The sequence below is a fragment of the Ascaphus truei genome, chromosome 10 (assembly GCF_040206685.1).
Source record: "Ascaphus truei isolate aAscTru1 chromosome 10, aAscTru1.hap1, whole genome shotgun sequence".
Taxonomy (NCBI): domain Eukaryota; kingdom Metazoa; phylum Chordata; class Amphibia; order Anura; family Ascaphidae; genus Ascaphus; species Ascaphus truei.
Genome location: NC_134492.1, coordinates 12,211,559 through 12,236,991, shown reverse-complemented (window position 1 = coordinate 12,236,991; position 25,433 = coordinate 12,211,559). Strand labels below are relative to the sequence as shown.

The 25,433-nt window shown below is 39.2% G+C and overlaps 1 protein-coding gene across 6 annotated transcripts in view; it reads left to right on the top strand.

Annotated features, from left to right (window-relative positions):
- The window catches only part of LRRC7 (leucine rich repeat containing 7), a 241,668-nt gene that overhangs the window by 27,488 nt on the left and 188,747 nt on the right, over positions 1–25,433 (top strand). For 5 of the 6 annotated variants that reach the window (XM_075615838.1, XM_075615837.1, XM_075615842.1 and 2 more), the window contains exon 2: positions 14,005–14,105. The exons of the other annotated variant lie outside the window; for it this stretch is intronic. In XM_075615838.1, the coding sequence (XP_075471953.1) occupies positions 14,006–14,105 (100 nt within the window). In that variant the 5' untranslated portion in view covers position 14,005. The remainder of the gene's footprint in view (positions 1–14,004; positions 14,106–25,433) is intronic. 6 annotated transcript variants of the gene reach the window in all.

Here is a 25,433-nt window from a genome sequence, read left to right as displayed (position 1 = left end):
TTTTTAATCAAGGAGCCTGGCTTCTAATTCTAGGAGGGTAATATAATTATGAACAGTAGTTAGATATTTTGTTTCACTGTTCTGTACCATTATCCAACAGTGTATCATCATGTATGGGAAGAGACAATAATTGACCCTGTTAGAACTATTTTCAAAATGTATTGTATATTAAATGTGTGTTATTTAGATTGGTGTCCTTAGTGCCGGTGAAAGCTAGGATTACTGTATGTACAGTATAGATGTAGCCAGTCTCATCTTCCCGCGATGCTCCATGTCAGTCTCCAAAATAATAAAACACAGTTTCATATTCCACATTCGAAAGGAAACACCCAGTTACTAGAAACATTGGGCAAATTCTATTTGAGACACTTGTAATAAGCTTATGTTACCGTTAACACATTGGATACTTTCTTTTGCTGATTGCTTCATGAAGGGGTCACACATATTTGATGAGATTTTCATGTTATTCAAAGAGGTAATAATATATATACTGTGTAAGTAAATTCAGTAACGCCAACCGATGACCATTTTTGGATTTTATTTTATTGCTCAGTTAAAAAAAAAATGTCTCCAATAAAATATATATATATATATATATATATATATATATATATATATATATATATATATATGCAAATATAGCTGTATGCTCATCTGCATGTCTTAGGCAGGTCTGCAACCCCGCCTTTCCCCATCATCACCCAGCATACAGCACTTCCACTGCAGCAAGGGATTCTGGGAAATGACATGCAAATGAGCACACAGTGTCACTTTTTTGCCTCAATAACCATTTTTAACATGGTTCCCTATAGGCTTAAGCTTGCTGCATGGTCACAGCTTTGAGCACAGCCAGGGTTAAGGTGCATACCCAGAAAACCACCCACAGACAGCTGTTTCGACCTTGATGGGTCTCATCAGTGTGGGGTTGATTTTACTGGGAATGCAAGAGAGGCTATGGGATAGGCTAAACCATAATACTGAGTTAAGTTATGGTGAGTAAAAAAAGTGACAAAAACCCTCCACAGGAAAGCAAATATGCAAATATAGCTGTATGCTCATCTGCATGTCTTAGGCAGGTCTGCAACCCCGCCTTTCCCCATCATCACCCAGCATACAGCACTTCCACTGCAGCAAGGGATTCTGGGAAATGACATGCAAATGAGCACACAGTGTCACTTTTTTGCCTCAATAACCATTTTTAACATGGTTCCCTATAGGCTTAAGCTTGCTGCATGGTCACAGCTTTGAGCATAGCCAGGGTTAAGGTGCATACCCAGAAAACAAGCTTAAGCCTATAGGGAACCATGTTAAAAATAATTATTGAGGCAAAAAGTGACACTGTGTGCTCATTTGCATGTCATTTCCCAGAATCCCTTGCTGCAGTGGAAGTGCTGTATGCTGGGTGATAATGGGGAAAGGCGGGGTTGCAGACCTGCCTAAGACATGCAGATGAGCATACAGCTATATTTGCATATTTGCTTTCCTGTGGAGGGTTTTTGTCACTTTTTTTACTCACCATAACTTAACTCAGTATTATGGTTTATATATATATATATATATATATATATATATATATATATATATATTTTTTTTTAAAGTGAATTAAAAAATATATATATTTGGTGTCCTAATGTTTTGAGATTTTCCGGTGTGTTTATTAAATTAAGCAGTATAGAAGAGGTTCCTCAAGCACTGCTTTTAAAAAAAACTGAACACAAACAATGTCTTGTTCTCCAACCGAAATGGAACTTTCTGACTTGTCCAATAAAGCATGAAAGGGCCCTCACCTTTTTAAAGGTAGCATGGGTCAACCGAAACGTCCCATTGTGGCAATTAAACTTATTTGCATAAGCCCGTTTCTGCCCTCCTCTTACTACCTTTATCAACATAAGACCATTTATAATTCAGGCAACTTACTTGTTTCTTTGCCATATGGTAATTATGATGCATTAAAAATTAAATTGTGTTTGAACCTATACACAGCAGTCACAAGAGTGAAACGCAGTGGGGATTTCATGCTATTTAATAATGCACGTAAGCTCCACAAAAGAGAGACAACAGTTCATTGTTATCTGAGGAAACAAACATATAGTTAGTAGAAAATATGATTTATTTCATGAAATAGGCACGGAATGGTATGGAAATGTGTATTTAATCTATGCTGTTTCGAGCACTGCTTGTTGCAAAGACAGCCTGCATGCACAATTTGTAGGATACTTTTCAGTTTCTCAATAATTTTTGCATGGTTTAATAAGTCATTTTGCTAAACGTAAATGTCAGCCGTGACATGGTTCCCTGCTCTGTGTCATATTAAAAACTAATGGTTCGTTCCTTTACAGGTCATTGGTTCTAATCTTAAAGTATGCTCACGTCCTTGTGTAAGGCATATTTATTTAAAACAGAATAATATTTTTTTCTGTAGTGAATATGAAGAAGATTGGCTGTGCAGGAGCTTAACATTGAACTTTTCATTTTTTAAGACGTGCTTGTAAAACCCCACAGTGACAGATATAATGGAAACCCAGTTGAAAAAACAAATGCTTCTTGTACAATGTTTTAGCATGTATCAAGCTCCAGGAAACTTGGGAACCGCTCCAGAACTCACATTAAATGTGTCCTGTAGCATAAGCGTCAGTTTATGCCATTGTATCAAGGTACTTTACTTTAATTGTTAGTGCTTTTTCTTGAGATATGTATGATAATGGGGATATATAATTTTCTGACTTTATTTGAATCAATGTGCTCCCTTTTAGTATCAATTAAACTGCCAGATTGGGTTGATGTTAATCTTGTCTGATAGAGAAGTGTATATTGATACTTTGCCAAGGTACATTGAATCCATGTGCTATGAAAAGGAATTTACCCAAAACAGACACAGTTTTATAAAAGATTGCATAAAGTTTATGAGACAATTGTGTTTCTCATGTACTTTCAGCTAAGTGAAAGATTAAGTACATTTTTCTGGCTAACAATCTCCATCACACATAAGAAACTCAATCAGCAAGCTTGAAAGTATGCTTTACTTAGACACTATTGTTTCATTTGATATAATTTACATTGCACATATGGCGGAATTCAGCTTTGCAATGTGCAAGCTCGTAAAATGCTCTATGCACAAAAGTAGCAAGTTATTTTGCAATGGGAAATTATAGCTTTAACGTTCTAAAAACATGATGTGCATGTATACACAGTACAAGCAGCATGACGGTTACAAGGTGATGTTACTAAGCCACCAGGATGATTTTATATGATGACATCGCTTCTATTTTGGACACATCCAAAACGTCATAATTTCTTTCACTAAACAATGATAGGGTGTGCAATAAAAGTTAGTTTAGCCGGTATTTGATTTGACTTGGAAGTTATGTAGACTTTCTGGTGGTGCGTTATTACTAGAATCCCACTTTACAAGAAATACAAGATACATTTAATATGTATACTTTGTCAGGTTACTCAATCCAGCAAAAAGGTAGAAGATTATATAACAAGTGCTATCAACAGTTCACGTTATGAAATGATTATCCTCAAGATTCATACAGATTTTAACTTTTGCCAGAAAACGTTTGGGTGGCAGAAAACCCATTTTAAATGTTTAGACAAAAAAGCCTACAAAAATATATATCTTGGACAAAAAAAAATACAAAACAGCATTTGAACTAAGCTATTGTATGTACAATAAAATAATATTGCTTTGCATTAACTTGGAAGACCAAACAGGTCTATTTTTTAAGGTGTGATTTTTTTTAGGAATTTAAGTGGTTACATCCAGTTTATGATGCATGAACCTGCATAGAATAAGATTGTCTCTGTGATCATCAGTATTATATGTTTGCAAATAACTATCTTAATGTAATTACATTTACATTTCTTAACAGAATATAATAATAATAATAATAATAATAGCATGTTCTTGTATAGAATCCATAGAAATATAAATATGTTTTAGCCCCATTCCAACACGTACTGTACAGTATGTCCATTCTTTTCACAATCATAGGTTTCCTTCCATCTTTTTCATTCATCTTATAAGAACCCACATGCACAAAATTATCAACAGATAAACCCTGGTGGGTAAAGTGTATATATTGTCCACATGGCAAAATCAAAAGGATTATTTTTTTTAGTCAGATGCCAGAAGCACTGCATACTAGTGATAGAAAGGTTAATTCTGCTACATAAGGGATGTCAGGATTACAAAGGATTCATTCTATTTTAAGGGGCTGCCAGTATCTCATATCTGTTTAAAAGGTTCCACGTCACACAGACCAATAGGAAGCTGCAAGGGATGACGCTGTGGTTTCCTATTGGCCCACAGGACGTCGGACATTTAAACATACATTTTCCATGCCCTGCTGGGGCAGCTACTAGGAGCCCCTTTGCAGATATGTATCTCTGGAAGAATGGGGTCCTCATAGCTGAAATAAAAAACCCAAGACGTAGTGCAACCTTAAGTTGATTCTGTTTAAAGATATAATTACTCTTCATTGTAATATTTACACGTGTAGAATTAATGCCTGACCTGTGGAAAATGGTATTAAAGTACAGAAAACATTTTGGCTGCTATTTGGTACAAGAGTATTTTCTTATTTGAGAACAATGAAGAAACATTAGAATTAAAAAGGACTGTAAAATAAGTTTTAGAGAAAAATTGAATTTGGAAAGACAAAGAGAAACAAATCTTACAGTCTGCTAAACATTCCCATGATAATTACAAAACACCTAATCCCTGCACTTCCAAGAGGCAGGAGCAGGCTGTCTTCTCCAAGGACTTCATAGCATAGTTAACCAGGAGCTGTCCAGCTGCTGATTAGATCACTGCATAAATAAGTTTGGTCTCCTTGTAGGTTACTCATGGACCCAGAACCCCTGTGGTCTGCGGGTTATCTCTGATCTCTTTGCAGCACTCTCTTTGGTCACTCCATCTCTGTCATGATGGGAAGACTCCCACGCGGATCTTTTTCCTGCTGGCTCATTTGGACAGAGACGTCTCTGTAGTCTACGCATCCCTTCCCTTAGGCCTAGGACATAGTAGAATCAGCGTCGCTGAGGCGGGCTGAGCCGCGCTGAACAGATGCACAAAGCCCCTGCATCTGTCATCAGCGCGGCTATAGTTTCTCCCTCCGCATGCGCGCGGATGCGTGCGGAGGCTGAGAAACTTTGCAGAGACAGGCAGGTTTGAAATTTGCCGCTCGGGGAAGCGGAGGAGCGGTCACGTGACCGCTCCCATTGGAGTGGGGGTATAGCCCCGCCTCCCGCTCCGTCTCCTGGCATGCCTCCGCTCCGCCCCTGCCCCCTGAGCGCGCTCACTGCCTCGCCTGCAAGGACAGGAAAAGCATCATTTTCAGCAGGCGAGGCAGAGCAGGAGCGCGCCTCAGTGAGCTTCAAGGCCACCATGTCCCAGGCCTTACTCACACCCTCCTCCCTCTCTATATCTTTTGGGTCCTCCTCCCATGATGTCATCCTCCCCAACACCCAAGCACATGAATCCCTTCCTGGGTTCACAGTCATTGGCCGGAGGGCATGTCCATCATTATACATTATAAAAGTTTGTAGAAGGGGTGTTACACTCCTTTCATTAGTATAGAGATTTCCAACATGATTCAGCCTGATTTGGGGGCAATTGTACATCTTTAAATACCATGCACTTATTAAGCATCCTATTTCTGTGGTAAAGGATTATTCCAAGTACAGTAGTAGTATATCATTATTTACCATTATGTCATACTTATAATACAGACTGCATATAAAACCACCTATATAGGCTGCTATGTATGTAATATGTATGAAAGCTTTGTAATGTATATCTTTATTAAATTATTTTTATGTACATTTTTGCATTATTATTTTGTTTTAATGGTAATTATGTATTAGTAATCCCATGTTAAACGTATCATTTGCACAAAGAATACATTCTAAACGTTATACTTTGCTAAACAAGTCAGCAACCTTGTTGGCTCATACAATCAAATGTATGTAACACCGTAAGAGAGTTTTTATGAGGTTGTATTATAATTACTACAAATACAGAATGTTGAGCAGTGAACTTTGGAAATTAACACAATGCTAGGTTTTACAATTTGTGTATTCTAAAGTTACAGATTACCTGTAGGTATTCTTACACAATATCTTACATTTGTGATAAATGACATCATCGTTGTCCTGGAACAGGATTGTGTTTTTTCTCTGTCTTCAGGCTGCCAGCACTCCTCAGTCTAGCTGTTGCAACAATGTTGCGATCCCTTGTGGGTTTCTTGGTTTCAGCCAGTTGCCTTGGCAACCCCCATGCCTTTTTACCAGGATGGGCTGCTCCCCCTCCCCTTGCCAGGTGGTATTGTCCAAGTTAATTTCCCATCACCCCAGACCAGCATGCTGTCTTTTAATACCAGCAGCCACCTTGAGCAGACATCTCTCCTATCCTGGTAAAGTTACTGATTTTTACCTATCCCATATCCTGCATTTAGCCTACTTCCCTCATAGCTCCCCCTCCCCTCCATTGCGCTCATGTCCCAGTGTTCCCTCAGTACCTTTACCCCCTTTTTTTATTTGTATGTTGTTGCCCCAAATAAACACTTCAGCGAGTAAGAAGGTTCCTTTGCTTATTATAAGGGATTGAGTTAACCTGCCTGTCCCTACGCCTTTATCAGGGTTGGGCCAGACCAATCGTGAATCACATTTTTGCTGTTTAGCAAATGTAATGGATTTGCAAAAAACTTAAACAATCATTCATTATTTTGCACATTATTGAACTATGCATTATTTCTGAATTTAAAAAACCAATGCACTTACTGTGTGCATGCAAAATGTTTATTGTATGTGAAATTGTGCTTTCCTGGAGATGGATCTAACAATGCTTGCATTTCCTGCATTGAGTTACTAAAGATGTGATTAGATATATCAAATATTTGATCATGCGACCAGATTTATACCTCCTTCCGTTTCTTCCGCTATTTAAGGCATTTGTGTAGCACATGTACGCACAATAATTGCTACATTCACATCATGAAAGAAATGATGAAACAATTTGTTCCACTTCAGTTTTTGTAAGAAAACGGTAAAAGTGGCATTACCTACTATATAAACAAGTCAATCAATGGGTTAGGGCTCTTCTGTTTAAAAATAGTATGGTTTCTCCACAGAACATTTTCTGCAATAGCTTGTTACCTTGTTTGTGCTGTTACATTGTGGCCTGTGTGTAGTTTTGCAGAATTATGTGCTTTACACGTTGAGATACAATACATCTGAATTCAGCTCTTGCGTGTGACATTTTATTTGTCCGTTTTTTGCACCTAAATAAGAAAATTCCTAGAAGATATTATCTGAACACAAATTTCTGCCCCATTTCTGTTTTGTTGGTATTCATTAGCATTGGAGTAATAATTTACTAAGTGTGACATTCAGGCCAAAATCTCAATGCGTGAATTAACGAGACCATTAATAATGCGATAATATCACCGTACCGGTAAGTCCCCATGTTAACATTAATGGACTTTAATGTTTATGATGTTATGATAATCTATAATTTCCGTATCATGCGCATGTCATTATTACTAATCCCCAGTATAGTTAATACTATGCTCGTTAGGTGATTAGTACATGGAAGTACACTGTTATTGTTATCGCGATATTAAGTTAGGTTAAAGGGCCGTTACGTGAGACGTTGCGTGACAAATATGACCTTTTATACCACAACTCTAAATTCATAGATCATCAGTAAACATTGCCATTTTAATCACGTCATATGTGTAGCAATTTTATACATCCTTGAGGTGACACTGTGTGCTCATTTGCATGCAATTACCCAGGATCCCTAGCTGCAGGGGATGCACTGTATGCTGAGATAATGGTGAATGGCAGGGTTGCAGACCTGTCTAAGACGTGTGAGTGTGCTCACAAGTCTTATTTTCATTTGCTGTACACTTTACGGTGGAGGGTTTTTGTAACTTTTTTTTACCCACCCTAACTTATATAATGTGTGGTTGATACATCCTTAAGGAATCCTGAAGAAAAAAATACATAAACCTCTTTGAAAAATGATAGAATAATTTGTAGAAACATAAACAGGTTTTAAGACAAAACTGTATTTGAGACGCATTGCACATTCAAATGATAGAGCTTCCATTGTTTGAAAATACATTTTTCATGGTTTTCAAGATGATTTATTGATAAGAATATGGAAGGTTTTGCATTTTCAGTACTTTTGTTGACCTGCTTGCTGTGTGTAACAATAAAGAGTAAATAATGTTCTCAGCAACACAAGTAAACAAGAAGTGAAACAGACATGCTATTTATTTGCAAGTCTTTCTTCTTTCACTTTGCGTTCAATTGTAAGCATGTTTCCAGTTCTGTGATCTGTGGTGCAGCTGCGTTCTGATGTTGGCAAGCAGTCTGGAAGCTGCTTTGCCAGACCCAGTCTCAAAGCTCAAAGGAGGTATGTAAATGATTGCATTGGCACGGCTGAAATACTCATTCACACAGTCTCTTGAGATGCATGATTCCTCTAACCATGAAATAATACAAAATAGGAAACTGCAAGTAGATATTTTTTAAGGAATATTATTACTCTTAATTGTGCGCACTGTGTACAATTAAAATAATAATCATGCTAATGTTTCAAAGGAAAAAGAAAAATGAAGAATGGATACAGTGTGGGCACATCTCACACTCTGGTATTTAATAAATGATAAAGGTTCCCATAGGAAATCATAACTTCAGCTGTCTATTATGTTGTGACTGGTATTCCATTTATTTGTTCTATATAATTGTGTGTGTTGTATTTGGTTGAGACTGTGTATATTTAGTGAGGTTAGATATCTGAAGCCATTTTTGGGTGCAATGCTTATAGTATAGATTTAAAGAGAAGCAACGTTTTATCTTCCTAGAAATCAGATTTCCATATTGGGCTGCCATATTGCCTTAAACATTTCTCAGTGTAGGGAAGTCATTACAAACGTGTATTATATAAAGTCATGATCAGCAATGCTTATTTTGTAGCTCGGTGACTGGTACAGTATGTGATTTCAGATGGAACTTTCTGTTGCAAAAACATACCAAAAACACCAGATCCTTATATTTTTATTTATTTATTTATAAAAATATTTTACCAGGAAGTAATACATTGAGAGTTACCTCTCGTTTTCAAGTATGTCCTGGGCACAGAGTAAAACAAAATAATACATGGTTACAAATATAGTTACATAAATGAACAAGGTATACATTATATACAAGACATTGCATGCACAGTTAAAGAAAATATATGAGCGTATGAAACAGTTACAGACCAGATTAAAGTGTGAGACAGCCTTAGATTTGAAAGAAATTAAGCTGGTGGTGGATATATAATGTCTCATGTTTTTTTTTTCCCACAGAGCTCATGACAGAATACAATAAGGCAAGAATTAAATAAACTTAACTCGATACCAATATACAAGTGGTCAACTAGAACATATAAATATGATATTTAAATTAAAAAAAATATTCTCAGATAAGTGGCCATTTAACCAAGTTGGTCAGTGTTTTTCAACAAGTGTTACCCAGGCATCCCCAAAGGGTTCCCTGACATTTGCAGCACATTTGAAAATTGTACCAAATACAGAAGAATTTACAATGCATCTGATCTCAGGCATGCTATTAGAGAGGGTTGGGGTTCCTTACAATGCATCTGATCTCAGGCACGCTATTAGAGAGGGTTGGGGTTCCTTACAATGCATCTGATCTCAGATGCGCTATTAGAGAGGGTTGGGGTTCCTTACAATGCATCTGATCTCAGATGCGCTATTAGAGAGGGTTGGGGTTCCTTACAATGCATCTGATCACAGACACGCTATTAGAGAGGATTGGGTTTCCTTACAATGCATCTAATCTCAGACATGCTATTAGAGAGGGTTGGGTTTCCTTACAATGCATCTGATCTCAGATGCACTATTATAGAGTGATGGGGTTCCTTACAATGCACCTGATCTCAGATGCAGCATTAGAGAGGGTTGGGGTTCCTTACAATGCATCTGATCTCAGATGCGCTATTAGAGAGGGTAGGGGTTCCTTACAATGCATCTGATCTCAGATGCGCTATTAGAGAGGGTTGGGGTTCCTTACAATGCATCTGATCTCAGATGCGCTATTATAGAGTGATGGGGTTCCTTACAATTCACCTGATCTCAGATGCAGCATTAGAGAGGGTTGGGGTTCCTTACAATGTATCTGATCTCAGACGCGCTATTAGAGAGGGTAGGGGTTCCTTACAATGCATCCGATCTCAGACGCGCTATTAGAGAGGGTTGAGATTCCTTACAATGCATCTAAATCAGAGACGCACTATTAGGGAAAGTTGGGGGGCCACAGAATTAGACATAGGGTTCCTAAACCAAAAAGAAGTTGGAAACCACTGAAGTATTTATTCAATAGTCATGGTTGTGAAAAGAAAAAACAAAGCGCAAATAATATCACAACAAATCAAAGGTAACACAGATGATATACTATCCTTAATGAGTGCAGCTCCTGACATAGAATTCAAACCAAATTCAATCAGCAAACGAAGGAGAAACAGGTGCGCAAATCACATCAGGACATGGAAAAGAAAGTAGAAACACAAAATAGTGCAATATTGTCTACTCCAACAAAATAGCTTCAATGCTGGAAATTCTATAGAATTTGCACTCACGTGTTTAACGTGAAATGAAAGCGTTGTGGTTGTTCAAAGTTACCAACTTATGTCTCCAGACAGGTACTCCAGATCCACATAGAGGGGGGGGGGGGGGAATTCCATATACAAAAAATGGAAAGCAAAATAGTATAGTACTGTTTTTAATATTAAAAACACAAAGTATTCCACTTACATAAGTGCCTTTGTTTATGAGCATTCAGACCACCCTGGGTCATAGGGTCAGATAAGGTATTCACAGCAACAGCATCTGCTCCACGTCCGTCACAGCAGGTACTGGGTGATTCAAGTTGTCCTCCACTCTAGATGTCATCAACTAGGGTTCCTAAACCAGAAAAAAGTTGGAAACCACTGAAGTATTTATTCAATAGTCATGGTTGCACTGAATAAACTCTCTTACTTAAGTAAAAGTGATGCATTTTAACAAATATGTAAATAGGCCTTAAATGTGAACATTTAACGCTGTCCGTAGACTGGTTACACAGATTATGAAGTGTTACAAGCCAAAGACCCATAGCACACCATTTATTATCTTATAAATATTAATAAACCTACAGTATAGATATTTATAGATATGCATAAATAACTTGATAGAAAATTATTACAGAACACTAGTTCATTTTTCCTAATTCTATATATTCGCCTTTTATATGGATGCCACTGCATATGATATAGGCTGCATTATGATATTTGAAATGTCATGAAAAATTACACAATATCTTATTTGTTTTTATAATTTAGATTAGAATTATAATAAGATTGAGATGGCAGAGGAGCCACATGAATAAACGGGTGTAGAATAGCAATAGTTTTAATGTCAGCAGGTCACTAATGTTACTGACAGTAATGGCATTGTCCCTGTAAAATGTGCAGACAATGAACATAGCCTTGTAATGTAACACAAATCCTTGCCTTATCTGTATGGCAGCAGCTGTCCACGTTTGCTGGCGGAGTTGTGTCTAATTCTTGCAGAAGTAGGATTCTGAGTTTGATAACCTCCCCCAATATGCTTCCCATTATTTCCAAAATGGCACTGATACAAAAGCTAGGTGTGATGGCACGCACGTTTACGAAGGTCAACAGCATGGGCTCATTGGGAGCTTTGGTTGAATCTGTAGAAGGAATCAGTAGGAATCTCAGGCAGTCACAAAGTGAAAGAGTTTATTAATGCAGAAGATCAATGTGTTGGTCCGCACACAAAAACATTTATCAAGGTGAATAAATGGTTATAATAAACCATTACAAATACCCCCAGAAAGAACTCCTGAAAAAGGTGCGCTTTCACCCACACATAGCAGTAATAGTTGCTTAAGAACCATATATCACAACATTAGTCCTATCATATACACCAGGAGCAGCCAACTTCAGTCCTTAATGGCCACCTATAGATAAGGTTGTAAGGATATCCCTTCTCAGGATGACTGAGCCACTGATTGAGGCACCTATGTTGAAGCAGGGTTATCTTTAAAACAGCCTCCCCTGCTCTTCTCTACTTACTAGAAGCTCGTTGGCCATAATACACTTATCCATGCTACTAGTTTTTATACACATTTTCTATTTAAAAAAAAAGGGATTTGCGTATTTGCTAATGTTCAGGGTTTTAAGCATTAGTTTAGTCCCAGTATTAACACCAACACAAATAGAAGCCATAAGGATACGCCTCTCGGAACGGGGGTTATGAATGTCAGCAAAGTACAGAACAGCTTTGACTGTGTCTGATCACTTACACGCTGGGAAACTCTGAAACATTCTCAGGTGATAGAACCCACACCTGAACTTTTACTATCTTTACTGAATACCGCTGGCTATTAGAGAATCATTTTACAACACTGGTTGATTATTGCTACAGATAACATACTGATGAACCACTTCTGAGCTATTGTATACTGGACACCCCATCAAGGTCAAACGCCCTAACCCTACTCAGGATGCAACGGGTTATGACACCATGGTGTTTTCCTAAATTCTGACGGAAAATACCTTTGTCCAGTTTCCCGGAGGAAGGGTCCCATACACTACAGTTGGCTAAGAGTTATGTTTCAAGTTTTATTCACTTTTAAAGGAATGGGATTTCCTCCACTGCTGTTCTCTACATAATTCTGTTCTAGTCTGGCATTAAAGGTGCTCTTTGTGGCTAAACAGCAATTTGGAATATTCTCTAACTTACCGATATATATTCTGTACTTACATGTGTGTGGATATAGCACTTTTGATTTCAATATTGCTACATGTTGACCCTTAATGCAGGGGTTCTCAATTCCAGTCCTCAAGAACCTCCAACGGTTCAGGTTTCCAGGATATCCCTGCTTGAGCACCCACCCGTGCTGAATCAGCTTTTTGACTGAGCCACTGATTGAGCCACCTGTGCTGCAGCAGGGATATCCTTAAAACCTGACCTGTTGGGGGGGGGGGGTCTTGAAGGTTGGAGTTGAGAATCTACCTTAACGGGCCTGGTTTTAACGTATTTGTTCCGATTTGCTTTGGAATCTAGTACTGTAGTTGCTGTTTACTTTACATTATAATGATGATACATTGTGCAGGATTACAAAGCCCTGATTGCAGTCTCGTGGCTTTACACACGTGATGCTTTTCCACTAACTCTCTAGCTTTTTACCGTCCTGTTTAGTTATTTATTGTTTTTTTTTTACATTGTTTTGCTTTGTATGTTCAATGACGGGGAGTCACTGATTTATGTCTCTCTGCCTACGCTATATGTGACTACCCCGAAATACATTTGACTATGTTCTATGTGTTTCTTTTATTATTTTTACTTTCTCTTCTGATGTATTTTGTTTATTATTTCATTTATTCATTTGGTAGTTTATACCCGATTTATTTTAACTTGTGGGGTTAGCACTTATTTTTCAGCAATAGAGGTCTTTGTTCTTGTGAGGTTTGGTAACTCTGCCATCCTAACAGCTGTGTTTGGGTAAAAGCGCCCCCTTTTTGGGGGCGTTCTTTCCGCGGGCATGTAATAGAGGTCTATTCACCATTCATTGATCTTGATAAAGGTTTTTAGTGTGGACTGGAATGTCGAATCACTCTATTTATAAACTCTTCACTTTTTTTTGCAAGACTTGTGAGTGCCTGAGATTCCTCTTACAGCTTTCTGCTACTGATACATCACATCCACACACATTAATGCAGGGAAAGCCCACCTATTCTACCTATTTTCCTCACCTGCTACACGAGCATAGATGATACCAGAACTGATACAGTGGGCAAAGCGACCCCACAGGGGATACGAGATGGAATCACAGGGATACACGGGCATGGAAAGTCTTGTTTGCGGTGCAGTCCGTTTTGCTGTCCATTCACTTATGATAGATGATGTGAATCTCTTCTAGAATGGAGAACCTCAGAATGTGTAAGGATCCTGCGTGGTACCAGGGAAGTGCAGGAGGGCAGCAGAGGCTTGCGCCTTTGAAGAAGAGACCTGAAGAAGAGTGTAAGTTGGCTTGACCACACTAAAGTTTGTTCCCATTGGGTTTATAAATCGACTGAACTCCACGATGCATTGATTAAGACAGGGGTGCTCAACTCCAGTCCTCAAGCCCCCCCCACCCCCCCAGCAAGTTAGGTTTTCAGGATGTGGCTCAATCAATCCCTGCTTCAGCACATGTGGCTCCATCAGTCCCTGCTCCAGCAGTCTTTGACTGAGCCTCTGATTGAGCCACCTGTGCTGAAGCAGGGATATCCTGAAAACCTGACCTGTTTGTTGCCCTTGAAGACTGGAGTTGAGCACCAATGCTAGAAATGATGATGAGAGAGGTACAGTGTAGAGGTCGAAAGGTTTTCCATCAAATTACACGGGTTATATCAATTTTCTATTTGTTATATTATAAATGGACTTAAATTAACAGTGACTCCGTGGGTTATTAGAAAGGACCCTGTGTCTGTTTTCATAATTGGCATTATAGCTTTCTCTTTATATCCAGCAGCGTCCAAATTAAATTTCTTGGATTAATTCCCTTCATCAAATCTGATGTGACCAGATGGTCCTATCTGCAACTCTCTTTTGTGAAAGAGGGCTGATTTAAATAAAAAGTACACAATGCCACGCAAGGGCAACTGTTCCTTCTCTTGTTAAAGGTGCAGCCATGAGGCCGGGAGTTGGGGTGCGTTTATATTATGGCAATGTATGGGCATTACTGATTTTGTATGTACAGCACCCCCACCCAAAAAATAGTTCTTGCCGTACTGGCTGTAGTCCAACTTTATTTCGTGCACCGTCTTTTCTTTACAATTGACCTTTACTTTCCATTTCTGATACCTAATATATGCGTTTTTCTGATTGTGGTGATCTTTTCCGTTTTGGAGAAATATTGACATTTCCGTAGGCTTCAGAAATAGATACCGGGTGGATGTGTCTCGCTGTGTTTTAAGATGTCTTAACCCTTTCATTGCAATGACACATCAATATAGTTCCACCTTTGCATTGATACATCACCTCCATGCAGAGAAGGGCAATGCGACTGAGCTAGTCTACCCAAGCATCTCCGGCACTAAAGGGGTTACAAATCAGCGCCGATCCCTTCAGCATTGAAATCACTTCAGCATTCTTTCCTCAGTGTAGGTATGCACTCCAAATGAACTACTATTAACACAATGTACACAGGCAGTCCTCGTTTTACAACGCTTCGCTTTACAACGAATGGCTTATCCAACGCTAGGCAATACATACCTATGTTCATTTTTACAACCCCAAAACGGCTTATCCAACGCTCTGCAAAGTTGTTTATGTGTATATAATATATATATATATATTTATTTTTTATATAATATAATATATTATACTATAGAATATATTATATTTTATATATAATACAGTATATACACTATATATTTATGTGTGTGCTGCATATCTTATTGCCTGCATAAAATATTTTGTGTATTTTAGCATTAAAAATGCCTTCAGGAACGGAACCTTTCATTTAAACAGTGTTCCTATGGGAAAACGTGCTTTGCTTTAAGACGTTTCGCTATCCAGCGCCATTTTGAGCAACGCATTGTGTCGGATAACCGAGGACCACCTATATTGGGTATTACATCCTCTCGCCATATGCAGTGTTTTTAGAAAGTAAAACTGTGTGTCGATTAGTGTTAAAAACAGCAGAGATACAGCTACATTACTGAGCAATTACAATGTTGTGGCAACCCCAGTATATATTGCAATTACTGTAGGATCGCACCTCTTAGGGAACAAGGCTAGTTAAACTCATCTACAAGTGAGCATGACACTAATGCCTAGACCAAGGACTTTTAACTGGGGTTCCATGGAACCTCCCCTCAAGTGTTCCGCTGTCAACAGGTGGGGGGTTAAAGTTGGGACAGGGTCCCAGGCCCTGCGGCTTGGTGGCACCCAAGTGGCGAATCCCAGCTTCCGAGCAGGGGCTCCTAGACATTCACTTCAATCTCCTCCCTTCTCCAGTCGGCTCTGGCCCGGTGGAGGGAGCTGCGGATCAGAGCAGCACAGCATGGGAGTAGAGGTAGGTGTGTGTGTGTGTGTGTGCGCGCGCTCGTCCAGGCTGAGAGCAAGCGCGATCAAACACATGGCAACAATGTGTTTGAGCAGCGTGCACGCACGTGCCCGGGAGTGCTCTCAGTTGCTTGGCGAGACAAATTATTTTGAATTTGTCACGCTTGCCCTGGTCGCGTGCGTGGTTCAGCCAATGAGTGTGAGCTGCTCAGGTGGTGTCACGGGCACGCCCCCTTCCCTGCACGCGCAACTACACACAGCAGGGCGCTCGAGTGAGAGCGCACTCATTTCCAGCCTGGCCGCAGCCTAAGTTTGAAAGGGGGGAGTGTAGGAGGAGAAGAGAGCGGGGGGAGAGGGGAGAGTGGAGAGAAAACGGGGAGTGTAGGAGGGAGGAAAGAGAGAGAGAGAGGGGGGAGTGCAAGAGGGGATGAGAAAGGAGGAGTGTAAGAGGGATGCGATGGGGAGAAGAGGGTTGGGGTTCCCCCCAGAATTTCGCATTATAACTCTAGGGCTCCTTAACCAAAAAAAAAATTTGAAAGCCAGTGCCTGGACTCACTAAAGGTCGATAAATGAAGGGAAAAAATGGTGTTATCAGTTTTTATAAGGGGCATTCACTCCTAGGACCAGGGTGAAATAATTCCTGGAACATATTTAAGGAGTCTCATCTGGGTAACTAATACATGTTTTACCCAAATCTGATATCTATAATCAGTATTTTACTGATATGTTTATTAAAGTTAAACTTGGGAGAGATTTGTTTTCCTCTAACTGCTCCCTTTTGTGTGATGTCACTGTGTGATGTCACTGTGTGATCAGGGAGGGCTTACACAGGAGTCCCCCCCTCTCCACCTCCTCTTATCTTTATTGGCTCCCTGATAAGGACAGGGTGGGATAAGGGGAAAGAAAGCACTTGATTGTCAAAGACTGCTGGCCAAAAATATTGCAGATTTGTATTACCTAGTGCAGGCTGGTGTTTAGCTTATCTTGCCCAGTACAGTATACAGATAGACACTATGCATAGTAAAGATAAAGCTAGCCAACCTAGAATAGGTGATACAAATATATAATAGTAACATTGTAGAACATACTAATATATTAACCCCTTAGTAATCCAAGTGGCAGCTATCCCATGACTAGTTGGCTATTTGGGATACCAATAGCTTAATATTTGCACATATGGATGTTACGTTTGTTTTGCATTTTATTTGCAGGGTATTTATGTTGTATGTTAACCCCTTTGATGCTTGAAGACATTCCTTTGCAATGCATTGGTAGTCTCAGGTATCAAAAACAATTTTCTGCCATAGAGCTTTGTAAGAAATTCTATTCTATTTATTTATTTATAAAATGTTTTACCGGGAAGTAATACATTGAGAGTTACATCTCGTTTTCCAGTATGTCCTGGGCACAGAGTTATGATGACAAATAATACATGGTTACAAATGCATAGTTACATTAAGTGAGCAGGGTTATACATTACATACAAGACATTGCATGCACAGTAAGAGATAATATATGTGATAGGCTTATGTAACAGTTACAGACCAGATTAAAATGTGAGACGGCTTTAGTTTTGTAAGAACTTAGACTGGTGGCGGCTGTGAGTCTCCGGTAGATTAGTGAGTGATGCCAACATTGGATTTCTCTATACGTGGGTAAACGCTCAAGATCAAAAATAAACACAGTTAGGACTTGTACTCTCACTCAGTTCTTCTATATTTCTTCTGGATCTTAGTCCTTGGGTGCTCTGGTCCTGCATTCTCATCATCTAATCAGAACCGTACAGTATACTGAAATATCCAAATGGACCGGCACCCCTGGAAACAAATCACGAATCCCTCAGTTTAATGGGATTTAGTACAGTTTCTCATGGTATAAGTAAAGAGAAGGTCTGGGACATTTGGTTGCGGCCGTTTTGCCTTGACCAAGTCACCAGTGGCATTTAGCCGCCACTCACCTTGCCGCAGGGACATCTCACCGCCGGCCGCTTTGCCACCAAGGTAAGCCTCTAAACTTACCCATTATCCTAAAAAAACACTGATCTTAACTCCTAATACTAACTCTACTCCTTCCCTAAAAACCTTAACCCATTACCCTAAAGCCCCTTTAACCTTAAACCCTACCCTAGAAACCTTAACCCCTTACCCTAATTTCCTACTTTAAAAACCATAGAGAATTACATAGAGAGGCAACTGTGTTCTTATAATATTAATATGATCAGAACAGACTATAATTCTGTAATTGTCTTCCTTTTAATTATCCTACAAGCAGAGAGTGCATGTAATTTGTGGAGTAAGTAGAGATGAATTGAAACTTTGATATTGTATTACTAACATAAGCAGCGAGATGCACAGCACCAAGAAAATAGTTCTCAAGAATTTTGCATTTGATGCAGATTGTTAGAGGAGATAACGTCAAGTTGGACGCACTCCGATGCAGAATATTATACATCTAATTATAATATGTTCTTCCAGTGAGTGCCTCCTTGTAATCATCACTCCTCCAAATATAAGCTGACACAAATGGGGCAAAAGTAGCTGAAACTACCTTGAATCATTGTGGCTTATAGATGTATGTTAGAAGTACAGGCATACCCCGCATTAACGTACGCAATGGGACCGGAGCATGTATGTAAAGCGAAAATGTACTTAAAGTGAAGCACTACCTTTTTCCCACTTATCGATGCATGTACTGTACTGCAATCGTCATATACGTGCATAACTGATGTAAATAACGCATTTGTAACAGGCTCTATAGTCTCCCCGCTTGTGCACAGCTTCGGTACAGGTAGGGAGCCGGTATTGCTGTTCAGGATGTGCTGACAGGCGCATGCGCGAGCTGCCGTTTGCCTATTGGGCGATATGTACTTACTCGCGAGTGTACTTAAAGTGAGTGTACTTAAAGCGGGGTATGCCTGTATCTCTATAGATGTATTTCTGAGCTGGAGCAAATGGTCACAAGCTCCACTGATGAGCTACCCCCAAAGTATCACATTTACAGCAAAAAGTTTAATTGCGTCACTTTATACATAGCCCCTTTAGGGTCTAATTATAAAAATGTGGTGCACTATAGCCTTAAGATATTAATGGGCAGTCTAAATTGTCAGTACTGTGGATGTATTCCCCACATGGAGTTTGAAAAGCAGGTCACTATTGTCATGCAGTGTCTGGCTTCATGAGAACACCCTGCTGTACCAGAATGCCAACTGATACCTTTCCAGAATGCATAATTGATGCTCTACATCTCTAGGCAAGCAGAGACAATGTAAGTTTTCCAACTGGCTGTAACTCAAAGGGACAGGTGAAAAAGTTCATTTTATTTAGCTCCCGCAGTGCTTCCTTCTGCCTACAAATGCCACTTCACTGACTGACCGGAATATGCAAGTTAACCAGCATTCTTTTTCAAGCCTAAGAGCAAAAAGAATGCATCAAAACCGTCAACTAAAATGGTGCACACAGCTTAGAGATAAGAGTAATGGCTCTGCCAATGGCTTGGAAATATTCAGCAAACGTTTCGAGACAGACTTTCAGCAAAGATGTGCTATTTCTTTTGCTTATACCTGTTGCTCACATTGGTATTAGCAATTGTCTTAGATGGTACAGATTGTACTCAGATGTTTTCATTATTATTGCTCCAATTCAAAACCGCAACTGCTGGATGAGCCTGCAACGCTTGGCCTTCAATACCTAACAATTTGATATCTTTTTGGTATCTAAGGGTACTCCAGTTTAACTGAGCTATTTTCTGACTATATTATGTTGCCTCTGTGAAAATAACACTGTACCTGATTTTTTACAACTGCGATCGTGCTCACCGCATGGCCTGCAAAAGCCAGAGGTCACTGAAGAATTTCTAACATGGTTTTATGCCATCGGTTTCTTCAAAACAATATGACCTGACCACTACAACTGTGGATAAACCAGCATTTATAAATAGCGAACTGCATATATTTAAGTGCTTACATTACTGATATGTTTTCCGAGTATTCTCTAGATGGATATTTGTTATTTTATGTTTTGTTTGACCAGTATTTACAGATGTAGCCAAGGTTATTGTTCAGTATATCGCATTATAATGCAGAATAACCGGATTTGTCATAGGACTCAAAGGCCGTGATAACACCGAATATCACAGACTGTATCAACATAACACGCCAGCAGCTGCAATAACCTTGGCTACATACTGTATGTATAGCATATTCAAGTAGAGTAACAATAGAATGATTTGTTTTTTTATTTTTTTGTGTTATACAACAAATTATGTTTTAAAAATGTTATTTTCAACGACTGCTACCCACCTCCCCGGTCCCTGAAACACTTACAGGTGAAGTTACTGCCATTACTTCCTGTTTTTTAAAGGGATTTAAATGGCTGTCCAATAGGAGCCGCAACCAATGTTAATGCAGCTTCCTATTGGCCCAGGATTCTGCAGCTGTTTTATTTCTCTGGTAAGTATCTTGGTAACCAGTGGATCCACAGAGCTGACGGTTCCCATCATGTAAACCAAATGGGTGGGTGTGTGGTGGGGGGCAGGGGGTGATTAGAAAAAATAATGGAGTAGGAAGATTGCTGCTTTAAACCTCGCAGATTGTTTGATGCATCGCATGATGAAACTTAGAAAATCAGACGTGAATCCTCTGGTCTTGTGTCACATATGTTAATGAATTTATGAATCCATAAACGATCAATGTTTCGGTCCCACTTTGGACATTTTTCCAGATGAAAGGTCCTTCCATAACTATGGAGAGACCTGCACCTGTGGCAAAATAAGAATCTATTTTTTTGTGGGTGTTCCTCTTTACCCCCTTTTTTTCCTGTAGTCTGTACCTAAAATCAAACTGAAACACACGGGGCAAAAATGTAACAATGACTTTGATAAAATGATGCTAAGAGACACAAACAGCAAAACGATGCCCTTTGTATCAAGTGTGCTCCAAAATTGCCTTAGTTCATAGATCATAAAAAAAGTGTCTGTATAAAGAATGAATAGGACAAGGTCAGAGAAGCCTTACATTTCCCCGCTTCTTAACTGTGTCCATGATTTATACTTCCAATCACGGCTATTCATTAGTGAAGGAAATAATGATATCTTCTTCTGTTTCCCAAACCCTCTACAGCCCACACAACAACTGGTAGTTCTTATTCCGTTGCCTCATCGTCTCTTCATACTAAGCTGTCACGTTGTTTGCCTCAAATTAAATGTTCCTCGATTCATTGAGTGTTTCACTGGATTTTTAAATGCCCTCATTCATCAACCCTCATTGTTATTTGAAGTGAACAAAAACAATGTTTGAAATCAACAGTTTCTTGACTTCCTGTTGTTGTCGGTCAATGTTTTCTTATTTAATATACAGATTTGGAATATGATTACTTCATATTCTGTGCAGCACATGTTGGTTTAACGCAGGGGTAGCCAACTCCAGTCTTTAAGGGCCACCAACAGGTCAGGTTTGCAGGATAGCCCTGCTTCAGCACCGGTGGCTCAGTCGAAGACTGTGCTGAAGCAGGGCTATCCTGAAAACCTGACCTGTTGGTGACCCTAAAGGACTGGAGTTGGCTACCCCTGGTTTAATGCCTCCTACCTTATCTAAATTTGTATATATAAATATCCCTTGTTCCTTCTATACCATACATTTTTTACGATTGGCAAATTAATCCCCATTTCAATGATAATGTTCTGTCACATCTTCTCCTGTATGGAATGGGTAGTGCATACAATATTTATATGGGTATTGTATATAAGAGGCTTATTGTACTGAAATCATTCTGTAATTTTCTGTTTAATGGTTTGTCTCTTGAATAATGGTCATCAACAGTGTCCAGTCACAGGCAAAGATGCTAAAAGCAGATATCTGTGGGTGACAACAGCATTGACTAATCAATTTAATAAACCAGGGGTGAGTCGACTCCAGTCCTCAAGGGCCACCGACGGGCCAGGTATTAAGGATGTCCCTGCTTCAGCACATGTGGCTCGATCAACGACCGAGCCACTGATTAATTCACCTGTGCTGAAGTAGGGACAACCTTAATACCTGGCCTATTGGTGGCCATTGTGGACTGGAGTTGGTCACCCCAGTAAAACAAACTACTGTATATGTCCATAAAAAACAGTGGCATTTTCTTGAATTTCCCTCACTCTAATTCTTAGATTTTGTTTTGTTCTATGTTGTAACATTGTTACAAATTCAGTTTCTGTGCCGCCTACCGCACTTATTATAACAGTGGTTTCCATCCTTTTTTTGGTTAAGGAACCTTACAGTATGTGAAATTCTGCGTTACCCCAACCCTCTCTAATAGCGTGTCTGAGATCTGATGCATTGCAGGAAACCTCAACACTCTAATATAGCGCGTCTGAGATCAGATGCATTGTAAAGAACCCCCAACCCTCTCTAATAGCGTGTCTGAAATCAGATGCTTTGTAAAGAACCCCAACCCTCTCTAATAGCATGTCTGAGATCAGATACATTGTAAATTCTTCTGTATTTGGCCCAATTTTCAAATGACCTGAAAATTGCAGGGAACCATTTTAGGGGTGCCTGGGAAACCCAAGGGCTTCTAGCAATCCTGATAGAAAAACACTGGATTATACATAGAGGTTTGGGTTTGCAGATCGAAATACTAGACAGTATTATAATACATCACTTTTATTCATATTTACATTGATATATAATGCTTCAACATAATGCACAGCACAGAAAGAATGTCAAAGATAAAATGACAGTATAGCATAGAAACATATGACAACAATAATATATAGTGGTTCAATAATTAAATAGGTCCCTGCTCCTAGGAGCTAAATGGGAGAATGGTAAGAAAAATAGAAACAAAGTTCTGTTGTTCAGTGCTTCCAAATCAAGAACACAAAGTAGCAGTCTTTAATTGATTGAAGTATATACAGTAAGCTTGCTTGAAGAAAGAAACTGTCAATGCATCAGAGTAAGACGTACACTTGAGAAAAGTATGCTCAGAATAAGGGGAGCGGGTTGTATAAACAAAGTCCTGGTGGTTGATAAGGCAATCAGTAACCGTGGATGAACAGTACTGGCTGGTTCTCTTCCTATGGACCACCACCCTAGAGCTTGATATATTTTGTATCACCAATCTGACTCCCACTGTCTGGCGACCATGACGTGGGAAGATAATAAGCAGGATTACTCACAGCGAGATGCAGTCCGTCCCATGTGCGCGCCCCACGCTGAATAGATAATGCAGGAGATCCAGAAGGTAAAAAACGGAGCACAGCAGCAAAAAAACATTTATCTTTTTTAAATCAAAGGGCTACAATACCAAAGCTAAATGTAAGAACAATTTAATGAAAGTAGTGACAACATGGGATAAGGTGGGGAAAAGTAACTAACGCTTGTCACACAGTATATATAGCCTGCGATAGAGCAATTTACTCTGACGAAGCGCTGAAAAACGTGTGAAACGCAGTAGAATTACTTACCTTTACTTATCCCATGTTGTCACTACTTTCATTAAATTGCTTTTAAATTTAGCTTTGGTATTGTAGCCCTTTGATTTTTTGCTGCTCTGCTCCGTTTTTTTACCTTCTTGGATTTCCTAAAAGGAAGAATGAGTGGGAAAGGGAGAGATGTCGGGAGAGGCTGACTGGTATGATAACATTTCTGTGCTTGGGTTTCATGAGACTACAGTAGCAGCTGTGATACTCTTGTCATGGCAAAAAGGTGATGGGAATAAAGGGCCCATATTTATTAAGTGGGGCAGACACCTTCCCGTGCTGGGATGACACCTCAAATACCATTCAAGAGAATAAACTGTAAGATATCTTCCCACACCAACTTCCATAAAAGGTGTTTTATTGAATAACACCTGTTAGCAAATATAGTCCATACCCAGGTTGGAAACAGGAGGAGGTGTTAGTATATAATGAAGATGTTGATTTGGCTTCCTGGAATCATTATGGTTTATTTTTTTTGTTTTATTTTTTAGCACCCTTTATTTTGTGAAGAGTGATGTTGTAGAGCAGGGGTCTCCAAACTCAGTCCTCAAGGGCCGCCAAAAGGTCAGCGTTTATGGATATCCCTGTTCAGCACAGGTGGCTCAGTCAAAGTCTGAGTCACCTGTGCTGAAATAGGGATATCCATAAACATAGCCTGTTGGCAGCCCTTGAGGACTGCGTTTGGAGACCCCTGTTGTAGAGCGAACTCCATAGATTTTCAGCTTCATGTCTGCAGCAAGTGGATGGAACATGTATGGGTCAGGCAGGTATATGATCAAAGCCTCCATCTGCATTACTATATGTGGGGAGAAGAAAACCTAGAGGTTTTGTATGGGACATAAACATTAACTTTTACTGCTGCCTTATAAAGGGAGAAGGAGCGGCTCAGTGAGTTGAGACACTGACTGGCACTGAGTTTGAAGCAGGGGAACCTGGATCAATTCCTGGAGTCGGCTTCTTGTGACTTTATCTCCCTGTGCCTCAAGCACCAAAAACATAGATCGATAGCTCCACGGGGCAGGCACCTGTGCCTGCAAAATGTCTCTGTCAATTGCTACATAAAACTAGCAGCACTATACAAGAACATGCTATTATTATAAACTGTAGTCTGTATGGAGTGCCGAGAAACCCTCAGTCCGGATGTGATGAGTAAACAGGTTCTGGGTTTGTGACTGTTTTTTTAAAGTAGATAAAAGGATTTACCCTATTGATTTTATACAATAAATATATTACATAGGCTATAATTCTCACTTTCCTTTTAAGTGGTTGATGTGATGTCAGATAGATTCATTTGTTTAGCCTTGCACTATACTGTACATCAAAGCATGGTCAAATTATAAAGCAAATGATTTTGTCGGTGGGGAATATAATAATGATGGAATTGTTAAAAGCCAACAATCTGTAGCCTATTTCTGTTTATGCAAATGTCAAATCGCAGATGGTTCTGCTTTATCACATACAGTATGATCCTTCGAAATTAACACATTAATTACAGAATGGGCAGTACAGCGCATTAACTTGCACATCCACCAACTCAGAAACCAGTTCCTAGACTTTCTATTTGTACTAAAATAGTCATTTTTGACAACAGGCAAATGTAATGGGCTATGCAATCTGAATGAAAGAAGGGTTTAAAGATTAAGGAGATTCTTGTGTAACTATTAAAATATGAAAAACCTAACAATAATAATAAAATGCCCAGAAATAATAAATTTGCCAGTGTTATTGGATTATTCTTCCTATTAATTGGTTTGTTTTATAGTACAATTAGACTATACCAGTACAATTGATTAGAAAATTGTTTAATATCAGTTTTGGGCCCTGAAGTTCAGCACT